We start from the raw sequence: 18,142 nt of genomic DNA, 5'->3' as shown, positions 1-18,142 counted from the left end.
ATTATTGAAAGATGAAAACTCATTTTTGCATTCAATCACTGTCAAGCCCGTGATGAATTCAGACCAGTGGCTCACTCCGGAAAGTTTCCATAACAATTCCCTCTCCTGACACCAGCCAATACTTGGCAGGCAGCTCCCTCCCCACTTATGTGGCCTGTGCTTGGAAAACTGAAATTAGGTGAGAGGAGGTTTAAGTCTTAGGATAAATGGAATGTATATGAAATATGTAATGTAATTGAAAAGCACTGATTTCCACTGTGAAATGGCTACACCCTTTCATGAAACAACTTTTCAGCTACAAAAAACAGGTTTTGATCACTTTTCTCTATTTTACGGGTTCCTGTTGTTTAGAACTACAATACTGATGGGGAATTATCATAGAATCCCAGACTGGTTTGGGTTGGAAGGGAACTTAAAGCTCATCCAGCTCCAGCCCCTGCCACGGGCAGGGGCACCTTCCACTAGAGCAGGTTGCTCCAAGCCCCTGTGTCCAACCTGGCCTTGAACGCTGTCAGGGATGGGATATATTTAATTATATATTTAAAACCACTGAATAATTAAAATAGGACGTGATTAGCTGCCATACATATCTTCAAATACTAATACTATTTTAATACATAAATGTCACCAAAGTGAATCTTTGCTGAGGGAAAGTGTGTTTGTAATTCATTTGAAGTATTGCTATCAGACGCAAAGGCACGGAGCTGACATGAAGTCTTCTGGGATCAAATTATTTTCCTCTATAAAACTTAAAGCTCCTAAAATCTAATCTTCTGTAAAAGCTCACAAGGAAATAAATAAATAAATACATACATAAGTTTTTTGCAGGCCAAAAGAGTTTTTATTCAGTTATAGCTTTATGGTCTTCAGAGGGTTTTTTTGTTAAATTCAGTATCTTTGGTTCTACCACCTCTAAGACTGAATCCTATAGAAATGTAAATTATTCTCTTTATTATAAAGATAAATTGAATGTAAAAAGACAAAGATGCACTTTCTTTTTCTGTGGGGAAAACACTTCCAACCATATTGGTATTTTTTTAGTGATCATAAAATTACCTTGAGACCAATGGAAAATGGCTAGTATATGACTATGGAACAAAATTGGAATTGTCTCTTTTTTGTCCTGAAAAATATCCTTTGGTACATGTAAAGCAGCTCTCCAATGCAGAAAGGTTCCTGCTTTGTCTCAGACCCAGGGCTGGAAACCTGAGTTCCAATCCCAGTTCAGGTAATACTGTCTGTGTGATCTTAGATTTAAATGATTTCTCTTCTAACACACCATCATAAAAATACCAGCTAATTTCAAATGCTTTATGAATCATGAGTATTCTTGTTCCATATTCTTTTCTATATTCTTGTACATAGAAAACAAAAGTTTCACAACATCTAAGATGAATTTACTAAATAGTTTGCATGCAAGTTGAATTTTGCAAATCTTACATTTAATATTCTGTGCTAAAGCGTACTGGAAGTATAGACAGAAAGTCTGATAAATGGAAAATATGTTGTTTGAAGATAGAAGTGAATATTTGAAGAAATACTGTCCCTGTGTGTGCAAGCAGGGGAGGGATTCAGGGTTAGGGATTTCATCTTGCTGCCTGAGAAGAGATTCTGAATTCAGCCTTAGAAAACTCAAATGCAAAACTAAGCTGCCAGTAACACCAACCAACACCATTACAAAGTATTTTCTGATCTGATATAGATGGGATATTTTCACTGTATATGGTTACAAAAAGAAAGTAAGAAAGAAAAGAGGTTGATAATGTTTGTTCCTTGCAGGTTTATCAAAAGACAAATGATGTCAGATTTGGAAAGATGCACTTTAGCTCAAGCTCCAACACAGTTTTAAATGGCAATGAAGTGTACAGAGGGTGAATAGTTTAATGTCTGCTTTTTCTCAAAAGTGACATTAAACTGCCTTTGTACGGCAGTTGAGCCCGACCAACCTCACTTAAAATATCTTACCTGCCAAGCGATCAGATCCTTCAGCTTTTCAATCTTGTCATGATCTTCTGGATGCTCGTGCATGTATCTGTCAGTGAAAAAAGCCTGGGCAAGAGACAGAAATGAGCAGTTATTTCACGAAGTGAATCAATGTCTAAAGCCATAGCAGAATTACCTGCAGCAAAGAGAAATGAATCCATTCAAAAGTTCTGCAAAACAGCAGTGAGAGCTACAAATACAAAGTGAAAATCTAGGAAAGACATGCAGAATTTAACAGTGTTTTAAGATTAAGACATCAGCAAAGTAGGCAGATGAGCAGATGGTGATCAAGACCAAATCTCATGGGCAGAGGACTTGGCACAGTTCTGAAACGTCTTTCTAGCAGTTCCAGAAATCATAATATGTGAAATGGGTGAGAGTTACAGGACATCAACAGATGGATAGTACAACATGTACATCAGCATGTACCTTCTCCATTTATGTTAGGACATATGTGTTGTTTGCGTATGCTAGCTTAGTATGACTAATAGTCATAGAATCATGGAATGATTTGGGTTGGAAAGGACCTTAAGATCATCCAGTTCCAAGCCCCTGCCACGGGCAGGGACACCTTCCACTAGAGCAGGTTGCTCCAAGCCCCTGTGTCCAACCTGGCCTTGAACACTGCCAGGGATGGGGCAGCCACAGCTTCTCTGGGCACCCTGTGCCAGCGCCTCAGCACCCTCACAGTAAAGAACTTCTTCCTTATATCTATTCTGAGTCTCCCCTGTTTAAGTTTGAAGCCATTTCCCTTTGTTCTATCACTACAGTCACACACATACTCACAACATAAATAATGTAGTGTTTATAGTTTCCCAATGCCCACCATGCCCATATAGACGTACTCTTGCTGCTAAACACATCAACTCTTGCTGCAAATGTAGAAAGGCAAAAATCCACCCATAAATACCAGAAGGACATTTCAAATCACAGAATCAACTAGGTTCGAAAAGACCTTGAATACCATCAAGTCCAACCGACAGTGGTAGGTTTTAAGCAACATTCTGCTAAGCACATATGAGGGGAGACTCACAAAGCATTTATGTACAAATAGAGACACATCTCAAAGAGGTGAAGGACAGAGACTTCTAACATTACCTTCTCATAGTTTGTGAACCCTCCCATGACCGCAGGATCCACGATGCCATTCAGCAGCATCGAGAGAGGGTTGATGGGTAGATTTGGATCATTTAAGTGCTGTTGAACCATATTATTGATCTTATCATTTGTGAGCTGCATCGTTTCTATTGCATTTTCCAGTGGACTGATTTCAACCTAAAATAAGAACAAAAGGATGTTATAATCAAGAAGCAGAGCTTTTGATCTGCCTCAGAACTGGCTGGCCACCAAACCACCACAATCAGGAACACTTCAGGCGGTTTCAGAACAAAAGATATTTTAACCAATAATTAACAGAAAGGATCTTTTCAGGGTATTAGATACTTGGGATCTGATATGATAATATCAGTGGAGATAAGTTAAATGAATTTCACTGCTGTAAGATGGATTACACCTCAGCACAACAGCACAACATTTAGAAAGGCTCTGAAAGGAACCACGTGAGGTTTTTGGAGGATTATAGAGAACACCAAAGATTACAAGTCAGTGTGTTTTAGCAGTGCAAAGAAGATGCAGCTAAACGCAGAAAAGAAATGATAACTTAATGTGGATTTTCTCATGGAAAATGTAATCCTAAGCAGCTCAAAAATCAAGCAGATAATTTTGCTGTGATTATTTTGGTGTATTTCCAAGGAAATGAAGTTTAATATGCTGAAGAGATGACTTCTAAGCTAGCTGCTGTGCTTTTCCCATGAGGTCACATTTTATTCAACTGAACGATGATAACTGAAGGAAGAAATTGTTCTTTCTCACATAGCCTGATGAAGGGAGCTCCTCAGATGTCTTCATGAGGTGAATTAGCTCTTGTACTGTGTAAAACTTGCTTTATTTTAATTGACTGATTATAGAATCACAGAATCCCAGCCTGGTTTGCTGTTGGAAGGGGCCCTAAAGCTCATCCAGTTCCAGCCCCCTGCCACGGGCAGGGACACCTTCCACTAGAGCAGGTTGCTCCAAGCCCCTGTGTCCAACCTGGCCTTGAACACTGCCAGGGATGGGGCAGCCACAGCTTCTCTGGGCACCCTGTGCCAGCGCCTCAGCACCCTCACAGGGAAGAGCTTCTGCCTCAGAGCTCATCTCAATGTCCCCTCTGGCAGGTTAAAACCATTCCCCTCGTCCTGTCCCTACAGGCCTTTGTAAAATCTCTATTAGTTCTGACCAGATACTGTGCCCTTCAGAATGACAGTTTCTCATGTTGGAAAAACAGTATTAAAATATTTAAATATTGCTGAAATATGTCCATTTAGTGAATGGGATAAAAATTACTAACTTGCAGCAACCCAGGGCACAGACAGTCCTCACTGGAAGACACAGCTTATTTACATTAAAGAGATGACGTGGTAGGAATAGAAAAGGAAGGTTAATTGAGGCCTGTGAGGAAAATGCAAGTGTATATTTGATTACAGCCTAATTTACATAAATGCTACATAAACAAAGCAGCACTTCTACCTGGCTATCAGTTGCTTTCCATGTTCCTGAGAACCACTTATAATCAAATCTCTTTAGTTACTCTTACACCTGCCATCTGATTACATCAAGGATGCTTTAATTAGCATTTTTAGCAGTGTGCCTGGTGAATTATTCTGGAAGGCAGGTTAAGGAGCATGATGGTTCTGTGGTGGCTGTGGAGCAGAGCGGGCTCAGATGGACAGATGATGACTGCCCTTCAGAGCTGGATGTGCCGCGGGTGCGATCTGGCCTGGGGAAGTAAGACCACATTCAACATCTGATTCAGCACAAACTGTTGTGAGCATCACCTGCTAAATTTAGGATTCTGTCATTTGTATTAATGGGCTTCTAACGATGCAATAATTTGTTGATGAACCATTGCTTTTAAAGCTCTTGAATATCTACAGAAATCAGCACTCATTGAGCTGACTTTTTTGACTTCTCTGTATCAGCAATCATGGCTCTCTTTCTCATTCTCCTTTCTTTTACTACTCTTCTAATCCTCCCTCTAATTTTTTAAAAGCAGATGGAGAATTGCAGTTCTCATCCTCCTACTATAAACTGTGCTTTGGAACTTACTGAAAGATATTCAAAATATCTATATTTGTAAATTATGAGTCTTCCAAGTAGCTTGCTAACTCTGGGCACTACACCATCTATTCAGGGCAAACAGAAACAATATACTCCTGATCCGAGAGCAACACTAAAAAATTAAGCATCAAAGCAAAACAGAGATTAGTATTTCTGCTTTTTAAAACCAAGTGCAATTCCAAATCCAGTTTCCAATTCACTGCCTGGCCTCAGCAAATGTTTCCCCTACAACTACTTGTGTCCAGCTAAAACAAATCAGATACTGAATAATGAATGTGTACAACAAATTCCTTGCAGATAATGAACAGATTGAAAAGGTTTAGGTAAAAGGAATCAGAAGGAATTTTAAAAGCAAATAGATTTAAGGCAATTATGCATGTTCCTATGGGTTAGGTAGCATAATACACTGCATTTATTAAATTACTCAGTTCTCTCTCAGCAGTGGTTTCATACGATCTCACCTCTTCCTTTAAAGATATTTTAGCTCCATCAATAAAATATGAAATGTGCATGGCTACTTTAATTCACTGTGTTTAGTAAAACATCAATAATATCTGTATCCATAGGCAGAATTTAGCCTTACAGGGATGTAAGCCCCGTGATCATGCTTCCAGCTGACAGGAATGTTGAAGAAAGCCATACTGATTTTGGAGTAAGTATGCCAGAGCTAGGTCAAAAGTTACCCATTGCCGTCTTCCCACCTATTATTAAGTTCCATTCTGGTATCATTTTTCAGCTACGTGACTAAAATACTCCCTACTTACAGAGGGCTCATAAAAAGCCCTCTCCAAGGATTTATGCCCATTTCGATGACAAGCGTAGTGTTAAAGGTGTGTGTATACAAGTTGCCTGCACAAAGCAGCCTGTCAGCCTGTGCTCTTAATTCATGAGGAAAAGAGACTTTCATCAGCCTTCACAAACAACACTTTTTGCAATCATGAAGATAAACACAATCTTCTCTATCAGGATTATATTGAACTTACAAAGTTCATTAAAATTTCAATGTGTTTTATTCAGCTGCCTATTACTGTCAAACACCACATTCATATTCTGTTACTATAGATACCATAGTAATTTTCTGCATTACTTCTGTTCATCTAAATACAACTGTCCAACATAACCTCAATGGAGCAATGAAAAAGGTTTTAATTAATCATATGCAAATTGTTCTTTTCCTTTAAAAATAAGCCTCACAAGAGAGATTTAAACACTGCAGTAACAATGTTTTTATTGCTACTTAAAAATTACAGCTGCGTAAGAATAACTTAATCTTAAAGGCGTTTAATGGATATTTCTTATCTAAACAGCCTAAATGGCAGATCAGAAATGCCTAATTTGGCGCTGCTCTGTGAGGTTGCTAGGGTGCGTTTGAGCTAACTATGGAAAAGAAACAACAACAACCTTTGATCACAAGTGACAAGTAGACAAGAAATGCAGACACATGGAATACATTCGATTTATGGTGTATTTTGAATAAATCATAATCAAAAAACCCAAATCCTCATTTCCAAAACTCAGACCAGTTTCACCCTGACGTAGCAGGGCTCCCCTACAACACCTCAGGTCCCTCTTCATTTTAGGCACACAGCTCACACCACAGGCTGTAACGGCTGTAACCTGCTGAAAGCCAGAAATACTTTATAAAAGTACTTCAAGCACTTGATCAGACCTTGCCCTAAAGGTCTGGAAGAGTCAGCTCACATTTGCTCCTCTCAGGAGCGGAAAAGCATTACTTGAGTCACCCTCAGTCAATAATCAGCATCCTCAGCAAGCAAGTTCCCCTTGTCTTCAGTTGCCAGATATAGTCCCATTGATTGCTTGTTCACAGAACTGAAGCACGGCCATACAGAAATATAAATGCTCCCTGGCTGTGTAAGAGCCTCATTCTTTTATGCAATCTCAATAAAGACAAATTGATCTTACCATGAAAACGGATTTGACTTCAAACCACCTCAGAATGCCTGGTAATTTGTATGCAGTCACGTAGATGGTTCTCTCAATCCACATATTCTGCAAATATAACACAAACATCACGATATCAGATTGATAGCTTTTATCTTAAGCAAAGCTTTAAAGCATTCTAATCAGGAAAAGGATCCACAGTACAACAGACGCTGTGAAGCCAGGGGGACATTTCAAGCAGTATCTGCTTGGGGAGATGATGGAGTGGCCGGCACAGATTTAAATCTGATACATGATTTAGTAGAGAACAACTGCTTTCTTACCCAAGGAGAACACTTTCTAAAAGGGCCAGTGGTTTTACTTGAACTGTCATTCTTCCCATGAGAGCTTTTAAGGACCATCCTCCACAAAAACACAACATATTGTTAAACGGAATGCTTCCTCCCCAGGAGGGCAGAGGAGCCAAGATGGGCTCCCAGGGGAGGCTGCGCCATCCCCATCCTTAGAGGTTTCAAGTCCTGCCCTGAGCAGTTCCGACCCCAGAGCTGAATGTGCCTGCAGCAGCTGTTGGACCCAAGGTCACATTCTGACCTGAATTTGTGATTCTGTGATTCCGTCTGAGCTGTAAACTGCAACAGCTTCATTGTAACATCTCCTCACTGGTTTGAATTTAAGGATATGTGACTGAACATGTTTTCCTTGACATGTGTATCAAAGATATTTCTTGATTCTGACTTTGTTAGAACTGGCAGATGTTGGTTATTCATCTTAGTTATTACGAGGATTTTTGTAAAACAGAATTGATTACGCCATTCTCTATTAACAGAAGAAGTGATTTCAAAGTGATTTAGATAAACCTACATTTTTTATCTATATTCAAAATATATTGGAAACCATAGCACTCCAGTCTAGCATTATGCTTTTAGAAAAGAAGGGTCTCCTACCTCCTCAGCTAAACCCACCTAGATGAGCAAATCAGTGATTTTTGATATGTCACCAAGAGAAGCCACAGAGATTAAAGGAATCATCTAATCCTGGAATGGTTTGGGTTGGAAGAAACCTTAAAGCTCATCCAGTTCCAACCCCCTGCCATGGGCAGGGACACCTTCCACTAGAGCAGGTTGCTCCAAGCCCCATCCAACCTGTAGGAAACCAAATACTCAGCATTTAGTGGCACACTGATCGGATTAGAGCCTGCTACTACAGAGAAAACCAAGTTCCTTGCTCAAGAAATATGCGCTGATTTCTAACTTTAATTACTACTACACTACTACTTTACCACTAACTGCACCCACTAGAACCTCTGTCAATAAAATGGTGTCTATAAAAGCCAAAAAGGCAATCAACTTGATGCAACCTGCTGTAAACGTTTTGATGGATACAAGCTGTGCTCAAAGGGAGTTTTATTGACCATTACATGAAACATATGGTTTAGTTAACAAATAAAAGTATCACTGCAAAAAGACTTTTAGATGCCTGACTGGAATCTTCATGGCAAGACAAGTTTTGGTGAGAGATACGTATCTTTTCAGGTAGAGCCATTTTATACTTCATTATGAAAATAGTTGCTTTTTAAGAAGATGAAGAGAGTTTTGTCCGTTATAAAACATGATAAATTGGTTTCATTGAATTTCTATGAAAAATAATCACATTTGAACCTTATTTTTCAACAACCAAGACACAACCAGTGCTTCAGGTTCTTCAAATGGAAGGGAATAAACAAGTAAAGCCCCAAAGTATTCTATGATCTTCTTTTTACCGCAAATTCATTGTCCGGGTTTTTCTCTCCTTTTCGAACAGGGCGTGAATACTCAAACCGTTGCACTTCATTCACCCTGTAGAAACTGAAGAAAGGGAAAAGCACAATCAAAATTGAATACTATCTCTTTAGGAACTGCTGCTAAACTCTAGTACTGGAATAAAAGCTTATGCATAAATATAAAATGCTTATGTATGAGATCACTGTTTTCCAGTCGGTTGGATGGAATCGCTGCTAATATTAAGAATATCCACAAAATGTCCTCACAATTACTATCCTCCTTGGCTGTGTACAGAGGGGCTTTTGACAAGGGTATGTAGGATAGGACAAGGGGAATGACTCTAACCTGTGAGAGGGGAGATTGAGATGAGCTCTTAGGCAGAAGCTCTTCCCTGTGAGGGTGCTGAGGCGCTGGCACAGGGTGCCCAGAGAAGCTGTGGCTGCCCCATCCCTGGCAGTGTTCAAGGCCAGGTTGGACACAGGGGCTTGGAGCAACCTGCTCTAGTGGAAGGTGTCCCTGCCCGTGGCAGGGGGTTGGAGATGGATGAGCTTTAAGGTCCCTTCCAACCCAAAACATTCCATGGTTCTATGAAGAACTAGTTCAAGTGTTATAAAAGAAACTGATAAAATCGTAAACCCAACCCAAACTCACCTCACAATTTGTTCCGACACTGGCCTGTGAAATTTAGATGGTAAATCCAGTTTGGGCTTCACAGTAAAGCACTGAATATCTGAATTCAAGGGTTAAGAACTGAAAAGCAAATTTCAATCACACCACAGGCAGCTCAATGGGAACATTAAGGAAGAACATAACAACAAATTAATGTATTACACCCATGAAGGCAGCAGTTTGACCATCTCCTGCTCATGTTGTCCATAAATCCTCAATCTGTGTGGCCACAGGAGCCACTGTTCAACCAAAGGATACACTGGCCAGAAGAGTTTTTAATGTCATCACCCGGTGGAGACGTCGTCTTCATTTTCTCTGCGTTTGGAAACTGAGTCAATAACCGTGCTTCAAAGTCTTCACGGCGTTCATACTCCTTCCCCCGGTAAATGAAGACTTTGTTCTGGACACAAATTGGGAGGCATGATCAGAGGGATGGAACACCTCTCCTGCGAGGAAAGGCTGAGAGAGCTGGGATTGTTCATTCTGGAGAAGAGAAGACTCTGGGGAGACCTTATTGTGGCCTTTCAGTACTTAAAAGGGGCTTATAAGAAGGATAGGACAAAGGACAAGGGATGATGATTTTAAACTGAAAGAGGGAGGTTGGATGTGAAGAAGAAATGTTTTACAATGAGGGTAGTAAAACACCGGCACAGGTTGCCCAGAGAGGTGGTGGATGCCCCATCCCTGGAGACATTCAAGGCCAGGTTGGATGTGGTTCTGGGCAACCTGATCTAGCTGAAGATGTCCCTGCTCATTGCAGGGGAGTTGGACTAGATGAGCTTTGAAGGTCCCTTCCAAACCGAACTATTTTATGATTCTCTGATCTTAATACCAGTATTCTCAGCAATGAACTGGGATCTTCGAACCATTGACTCCAATGCTGTTAAGTGAGAAATGTTACATTCCTCACACTATGATATAATCAGTAGAGTACAAATATTTCATGCCAATTCAATAAAGCACAAATGGATTTCCCTACCTCCAGTTCAGTACTGAGATCATTAAGTATGTGCTTACCTTTAGGCATATGCATAAACCACACTAAATTTAATAGGATCCAAATACATGATTTCAAGAATCTATATAATTGGTGCCCATTGAAAATGCATTAAGACAAATTATATCCTCTACCAATTCCAAGATGTCCCTCTGTAGTTCCTCTCATCCACCTTCCACAGCTAATGGTGGAATGGATGTAAGTAAACAGAATTAGGCTTTTTATACACAAATATTTATTAAAAGGCATTGAAGAGAGCTAGTAAGAGTAGCACAGAATAGCTAGCAAAGAGAAAATGATGCCAATTTTAGGAGAAGGCCCAAAGATACTGGCTTCTAGAAAGACTGATACGTCCTAGACTTTATAGTAGTCTATTAGATTTTTGTCATTGTACATCTGCCTGCATAACTTTTAAATTAAGTATATTGTATTTCTAAGTATCGATTCCTTTTTTTAACAAGAAAATGAAGAAATATTTTATATAGTTCATTTATACACTGAACAAGAACATTAAGTTCAAAGAAAAGTGTAAAAGTCGACTTGATTTTAACAGATCAAACATATTAAAGCAAGTTTTGACATCAACTTGCATTTGAATATGCTTAACCTCATTGCTCCTGTCACAATGAACTCTTGGTGAAAAAATTATACAGCACTTACTAGAAAAAAGGTGTTATGACCAATCGGATTTAGTTCCACAATGGAGCCTTTTGAAATGCACAGTAGATGCAAGAATACTCCCATGAAAACATGGTCACATACAAAAGGCTTTTCTATCATACTCATATATATGTGTATATATATGTACATACACCCCCCGAACCTCTCCAAAATGTCACCATTTCAGATGTTACTGGTTACCCAAACCATTCTGTGATTCTGTGAATGTTTGTTTTTATCCACCTAAACCCCAACCATCGGTGTTAGGTAGATTGTAAATAACCCACTGACATACAATATTGTATTTTCTCCACCGAGGGAAATTTCCAATGCAAGAAACCCTTCCACCATCTGTGGAAAAAGGTGGACGCTTACCCTTATGAACGTCGGAAATCCCTGGCCGTAGTATCCAACAGCAAAATAGTCTGGCTTTGGTCTTATCACTTTCACAATGTTTTCATAGAACTGGGCTTGCTTTCTCTGCAAAAGAAATTGGAGGAATTTTAATGTCGTAAACTTGTAGGAGATTCCTCATACTTAAGATCTAGACCTCTTCTATGTGCATCTCTAGCTTAAAGGTGAACATGTTTCATCTGCCCCTTTTTCTTCACCTTTCTGTCAAATACACGCTAATATTTTGATACAGTTGACTCTGCAGCTATTACTTTTATCCCCTCTTGCTGAATTTCACTGGTCTACATCCAATATCTCAATTTTGATGAAGGTCAAGAATTTGCAAGGCAGCCAGAACTCCTGGTGGCAACACTGCTGATGCTGAAACCCTGGAACGATGAAGCACAAACCGCTGCAGCCAGCTCATCTCAAGGGTGCCAACTTCTCATTTTTCTACTACTTTTCCATATTTACAAGTATTTATTTGCATATGGAAAGCACGCAGCTGAGAATTGCAGCAAAATGTATATTTTGGAAGAAATACATGTCAGACGCCTTCTGGTTTCAAAGCAGAATCCTTCTTTATCTCAAATGATGAAATAATAACAAATGTGCGGCTTCAGACGATCTGTTCATTAACTTATTTTTAGCCTATTACTTTCTGGAGGAGAATGAATTCTGATTTGGGAGGAGGCTTATTACTGCTCCCATACAAGAGATAACAGTAAATGGCAAGAAGACTACAAAGACCCAGCTCTGCCGTATATTTCTTACCTGTTGTAAAACTGTTTTGTCATTTGTGAATTGTCTTAGAGTCTAATAGTTAATATTGCTTGAATAAAAAAGACAATAGGGAGAACAGAAAGAAACAAAATCATTTAGATTTTATTACGGGGGATGAAGAAAAGAAGAGCTAGCATGCTAATGATCTGCAGCAGCAGCAATAAGAAAAGCTGATGGGATAGGTGAGACCTGACTCCTATGGAAGTGTGAATTTTGATCTTGGCCTTACTAAGGATCAATGCCCAGTGCACTCTAGTACAAATTTTTGTGGCATCTTTCTCTATTTCTCCTGTCTGATATATAAGAACAGACAAACTCAGTTGTGAGAATTGGAAGTTCTGGGTGTCCCCTATTAGAAGAGGGAAAAACTCCATTTCCATATGCAGATGAACTGTACGTGGTTCCACTGCCTGGAATTATGTCAATTAATGTAAACCATGACATATTTACTGTGCAAGAGAATGGTGAAAAATACATAACTCAGTATTATTTGCCATCAGCTACGATGTATGAAGTGTAAATTCAGACTTCTCCTCCACAATGGGTACAGTATGATAAGTAGAGTAGTTGTCTCTGTGACAAAGCTGTTCATGTTCCCATGTGCAAGCATAAAGGAGATGGAAAATGAAAAATGAGGGACTTGGAGAGTAGTTATCCACTGGTGAATAATCATATCTGACACATGAGGATCATTTCTAGCTCAGGAACAATCTCTACCAGATTCTTTTTATATTGAAATGAAGAATACTGTCTGTTGAATGCAGCCCTGCGGGCAACAGGCCAAGGAAGACTCTTCTGGCATACCACAGCACCTCCAGGTATGCATCCCTTACATCCCTTACAATGACATGACTCCAGGCTCTGGATTTGTTAGGTAAATCAATACAATCAGTCTGTCACAAAAACCAGTTAAGACCCCACAAAAGGAGGATATCGAGAAGAGAGATAAATTCAGCTTGAGAGAGCTGAAGGACAGAACCATGGACAGAAGAAAAGAAGGAACATGTAAAGGAGTGAAGAAACCATAAGATTGAGAGGAGTGGTATTTACCTTTATTCTTTCTTCCCCAAGAAGTGAGATTCTGGGGAGATGGGGATGGAGATGCTTCTGAGGAGATGGCTTCTGGCCATCCTCAAACTGAGCATCACTGTCAGTGGAGAAAGAGGGTGAAATGGCCTGTGCTGGGTTTGGCTGGGGTAGCGTTAATTTTCTTCCTAGTAGCTGGTATAGGGTTATGGTTTGGTGGGGTTCCGCACACCACCAGTGAGCAGGCTGGGGGTGCACAAGGAGCTGGGGGGGACACAGCCAGGACAGCTGACCCCAACTGACCCAAGGGATATCCCACACCATATGGAGTCATGCTCAGTGTATAGAGCTGGGAGAAGAAGAAGACAAGGGGAGACGTTGGGAGTGATGGAGTTTGTTTTCCCAAGTCACTGTTATCCACGATGGAGACCTGGTCTCCTGGAGATGGCTGAACACTTGCCTGCCCATGGGAAGTGGTGAATGGATTTCTTGTTTTGCTTTGCTTGTGTGTGTGGCTTTTCCTTTACCTATTAAACTGTCTTTATCTCAGCCATGAGTTTCCTCATTTTTACTCTTCCAGTTCTCTCCCCTATCCAACTGGGATGAGTGAGCGAGTGGTTGTGTGGGGCTGAGTTACCATCTGGGGTTAAACCATGGCAACACCATTATTAATGCTCAGTTCAGGCTGGGATAAAGCAGATAAGCAATTCAAAGAACCTAAGGACAACAGACTCTGGTGAGTGCAAAGGTAAAGTGTATCAAAAACCTGAAAGTCAAGAATTTTCACAATCAAACTGATATCATGTCCCAACTCCTGCGAAAACAGTTGAGAAGTTTGGTGGGACAGTGACAGCTGCCATTTATCTCTTTGGAAAAGAGCATGCGATGAAAAATGGTGCAGGCATAATGAATGGGTAACGTCAGGGCAAAAATAACTGACTCTAGACATGAATGCTTGGGGATTATTCATACCTAAAAAAAGAAACGTGAATGTGGAAAGACACTTGAGAGAGAATGGGGATTTTTTCATGTTCCCATTTATATTTAAATACCAAATTTCCTTTTATACCCAAATCAATCAGCTTAACACTACTGAAATCTTTTTCTTTCAGCTAAAAGAACAGAAATTCACTCTTTTTCAGGCCCTCCAGTGGTGGCCAGTTAATCAACATTTGTCCAGCGGAGCCAAAGAGGGCATCTATTTCTGCATCTTTCTGTCATAAGAGAGATTTTTCAATCTGATTTTAAAAGCTTAGAAATCAAATTCTGAAAGGAATTGTTGCAGTGTCTATGTCATTAAAAACCTACCAGCAGTTCACTGAGTTGTTCATAATCAAACATTTCATTTTCATACTGTTCTGCAAGTTCTTTACCCAAGGCAATGGCCTCTTCCCACATCTGTGGAAAAAATGTCACAAAACAAGAAGAGAAAACCACAATTACACACCTTGGTTAAACAACAACATTGGAATAAAATGAATATTAATAAAACACAACAAAATGCTTTGTGTCACATGCCTGAAAACACTGTGCATCTGCTGCGCCAATAGCCATGGCAGCATTACACACGTCTCTATTTCACAGAATTGGTATTGTTTAGATTGGAAAAGACCTTTAAGATCATCGAGCCCAACTGTTAACCCAGGACTGCCAAGTCCAGCACTAAATCATGTCCCTATGTCACAATTACTCATCTTTTAAATCCTCCCAGGGATGGTGACTCCAGCACTGCCCTGGGCAGCCTGTTCCAACGCCTGAGCACCCTCTGGGGAAGGAATTGTTCTTCATCTCCAGTCTAAACCTCCCCTGGTGCAGCTTGAGGCCATTTCCTCTTGTCCTATTGCTTGTTATTTGAGAGAAAAGACTGAACCCCACCTTGCTACAACCTCTTTTCAAGTACCTGTAGGGAGCAATAAGGTCTCTCCCCAGCCTTCTTTTCTCCAGACTAAACCCCCCTGGTTCCCTCAGCCGTTCCTCATCATGCTTATTCTCCAGGCCCTGCACCAGCTCCATTGCCCTTCTCTGCATCTCAGTGTCTCTCTTGCAGTGAGGGGCCCAGAAGTGAACACAGGATTTGAGGTGCAGCCTCACCAGTGCCCAGTACAGTGGGACAATCACTGCCCTGGTCCTGCTGGCTATGCTATTGCTGATACAGGCCAGGATACTGTTGCCTTCTTGGCTGCCTGGGCACAAGCTGGCTCATGTTCACCACTTGTGACAGGCCACCAACTGGGTTTACTCCATTCATCACCACTCTTTGGGCTAAGGTTAGTGAAGCAGGACCTGCCTTTCACAAACCCATGCTGACTAGGCCTGATCATTTGGTTGTCCCGTACATGACGTGTGATGGCATTCAAGATGATGTGCTCCTTCTCTTGCAGGGGATGCAAACTGACTTGATGCCAATCAAGTAAAATGATCAAATTGCTTCAGAAATAAAATGATTCCTGCAACCTCATCTAGATGTCTAATAATGTATAAACACAGCCTGCCCACAAAGAAACCCAGAACCTGGGACTTTGGATAAATGCTGTTGCTTGATTATAGTTCATAACCAACTCTCTCTAATATCTATAATCTATATTACACAGGACAGGCAATTTGCAGATACTGCTTTGCACATATACTCATTGTATTTCCATTGGTTCTTTTTCCCCTCTTGTTCTTCAACCATGAAAGTCAGCAGCCATCTCAACTGACCCAAAGAAATTTAACAATATCCTTCAGCTCTTCAGAAGCCAAAAATCTTAATGAGGAGCAGCAAGAATGTTTTAAATATGTATTTTTCATTTGTTCCTTCTCTAAATATAAAGAACTGCTCAAACCCAAAGAGATGCTTCAATTAGCACACCAGGCTGTCTAACATCAAACTTGGTGTTCTGCCTCTACTGCTGAAATTTAGTTGGCACTGCTGACCTCACTTTATTAAAAGAATGAGATTTGGAATGAGTTATAAATCCATGTGGTTTGTATTACCCTTCATCTTAAATCTAAATCCCCTGTCCACACCACCTAACTCTTCCCTCAGCACCAGGCTACACGTTCTTTGCCCTGGCGAAATACTGAGATGGCTGCAGCTACAAAGAGCAGTTTAGTGAAGCAGGGCTGAGGAAAAGGGATGAACACACAATTCCCCATCCTTTCCTGGAGGCATCCACCTTTGCGAATGGAGTCCAAAGGTGATGGGAGTTGGATGCTGGGAAGAGAGAAGACGAACTGGTGCCTATGAGGAAACCTTCACATAAACAACCGATTCCAGCATCCATCCCATATTGACCCCCCGATCCCATCTGCTTTAAAGCACTATGAAAATAAGAGATCTTTTATCCCCAAGACCCCCTGAAAGCCAAAAGCCCCCTCAAACCACACAAATAAAATCCCACAACTCAAAGCCCAAAACCAATGCGGGGTGAATTTTGTCTTTTGATCTGCAATTTGAAATCACACTTCTTAGTATATCAGGAAAACATGGATAAAAATAAGACTTTTAGGAAAACTCCTAGTTCTAGATGCTGATTTAAAAATAGAAGTAAAACACTAAGGGTTCATGCGACCGTCAGTATGACCGAGACTGCTGCCAGCACTGGCTGAGGAGTCAGGCAGGGTACAGCTACCTGTGATTTAGTGGCAGAAATGCAAGGCTGGGACCTAGAATATCTTTCTTTTTTCCTTAGGAGCTAGCAATTTGGAGCCGAGCCAGGCTGAATCCTCAGCAAATCTTCATGTCAATGCCACAAAAACAAGATGTGGCTCGGGTCCCACTGGTTTGCTCTCCATCCCTGCTCCTCCCTGGAAATGAAGACCCAATTTTCAAGTGGATGGTACCCGCTCCTCAAACCAAAGGATGGAATGAAAGAATGTCCTGGCAGACTGAGAGGGAAAGGACAGAAAGCAGCAGCCTGAAGAGGCAGGGAGCTGCTAATGGTGGAGGAGATGAGGAGCTGCAAAAGGAAGAATAGTTAACAAGAGACTGTGGGGAGAAAGGAGAGAGATTTATGCCCTTGGAGCAAGGGAGCAAAGTAAGCGGAAAATATGGGCCAGAAACTACACTGGAATGGCTGAGCAAGGGAAAGGGAGCTTTTAAGTCCTAAAGAAAACAAATGGGCACATGCTTGGGCAAACAGAGACTGAGCAATGACCTTATTTAAGACAGAAAGGCAATGGATGCCCACGAGTGGTAGAGCTTCGTACCTACATTAACCTTTCCTTACGGCTCCATGTGATCTTTGACCCCTTCTCTTGGTTTTACTACAACAAGGTACGTAATAGTATTTATCTAGGGAGGAGGACTGGAATGAGCAGGAGTTACCTCATGTTTGTAAAGTGCCTCGAAAATGAAAACGCACCACAACAACTGATTACAGCCACTGTAATGAGGGATCATGTCTGCAGGAAACCACGAGGCAGACTGCACACTCTGCAATGCAAGTTTTGCAAAGGGAAGGACCTGAATGTTTTTATCTGTTTTATGTATCTAATCCAGAATGATGGTACAGAGCATATTTTTATTTCTAAACAAAAATTAACAGGAGTTTAATAGCAAAGGCACACTTGCAGAGAATGGAGTACATTTTCATATACAAGGCTGAGTTAATTTTGACTCAGAGGAGTAATATTCGACCAATTTATAAAACCTAAACTAATATTGAGCTTTTTGGTAAGTCAGCAAGCGAAACCTTTCAAAATCATTTAACCTTTCTTCATTTTGACTGCCATTTTCTGTTTAACTTCAGCCATCCATAACTTCTGCACATTTTCATTTAAAAGAAAATGGCATTACCATAATTTTCCCTGTCCTGGTTCTCTGCTT

At 40.6% G+C, this 18,142-nt stretch overlaps 1 protein-coding gene across 2 annotated transcripts in view; it reads right to left on the bottom strand.

Annotated features, from left to right (window-relative positions):
* Positions 1-18,142, bottom strand: part of DOCK1 (dedicator of cytokinesis 1) — a 312,805-nt gene that overhangs the window by 34,938 nt on the left and 259,725 nt on the right. For both annotated transcript variants that reach the window (XM_030486111.1, XM_030486112.1), the window contains exons 39-46: positions 14,641-14,730; positions 11,506-11,610; positions 9,732-9,873; positions 9,456-9,534; positions 8,804-8,888; positions 7,066-7,152; positions 3,082-3,258; positions 1,966-2,049 (exon numbers count right to left, since the gene is read on the bottom strand). In XM_030486111.1, the coding sequence (XP_030341971.1) occupies positions 1,966-2,049; positions 3,082-3,258; positions 7,066-7,152; positions 8,804-8,888; positions 9,456-9,534; positions 9,732-9,873; positions 11,506-11,610; positions 14,641-14,730 (849 nt within the window). The remainder of the gene's footprint in view (positions 1-1,965; positions 2,050-3,081; positions 3,259-7,065; positions 7,153-8,803; positions 8,889-9,455; positions 9,535-9,731; positions 9,874-11,505; positions 11,611-14,640; positions 14,731-18,142) is intronic.

Source organism: Strigops habroptila, chromosome 5 (assembly GCF_004027225.2).
Source record: "Strigops habroptila isolate Jane chromosome 5, bStrHab1.2.pri, whole genome shotgun sequence".
Taxonomy (NCBI): domain Eukaryota; kingdom Metazoa; phylum Chordata; class Aves; order Psittaciformes; family Psittacidae; genus Strigops; species Strigops habroptila.
The sequence above is the reverse complement of the archived record's forward strand: the minus strand, read 5'-3'. Positions and strand labels throughout refer to the sequence as shown.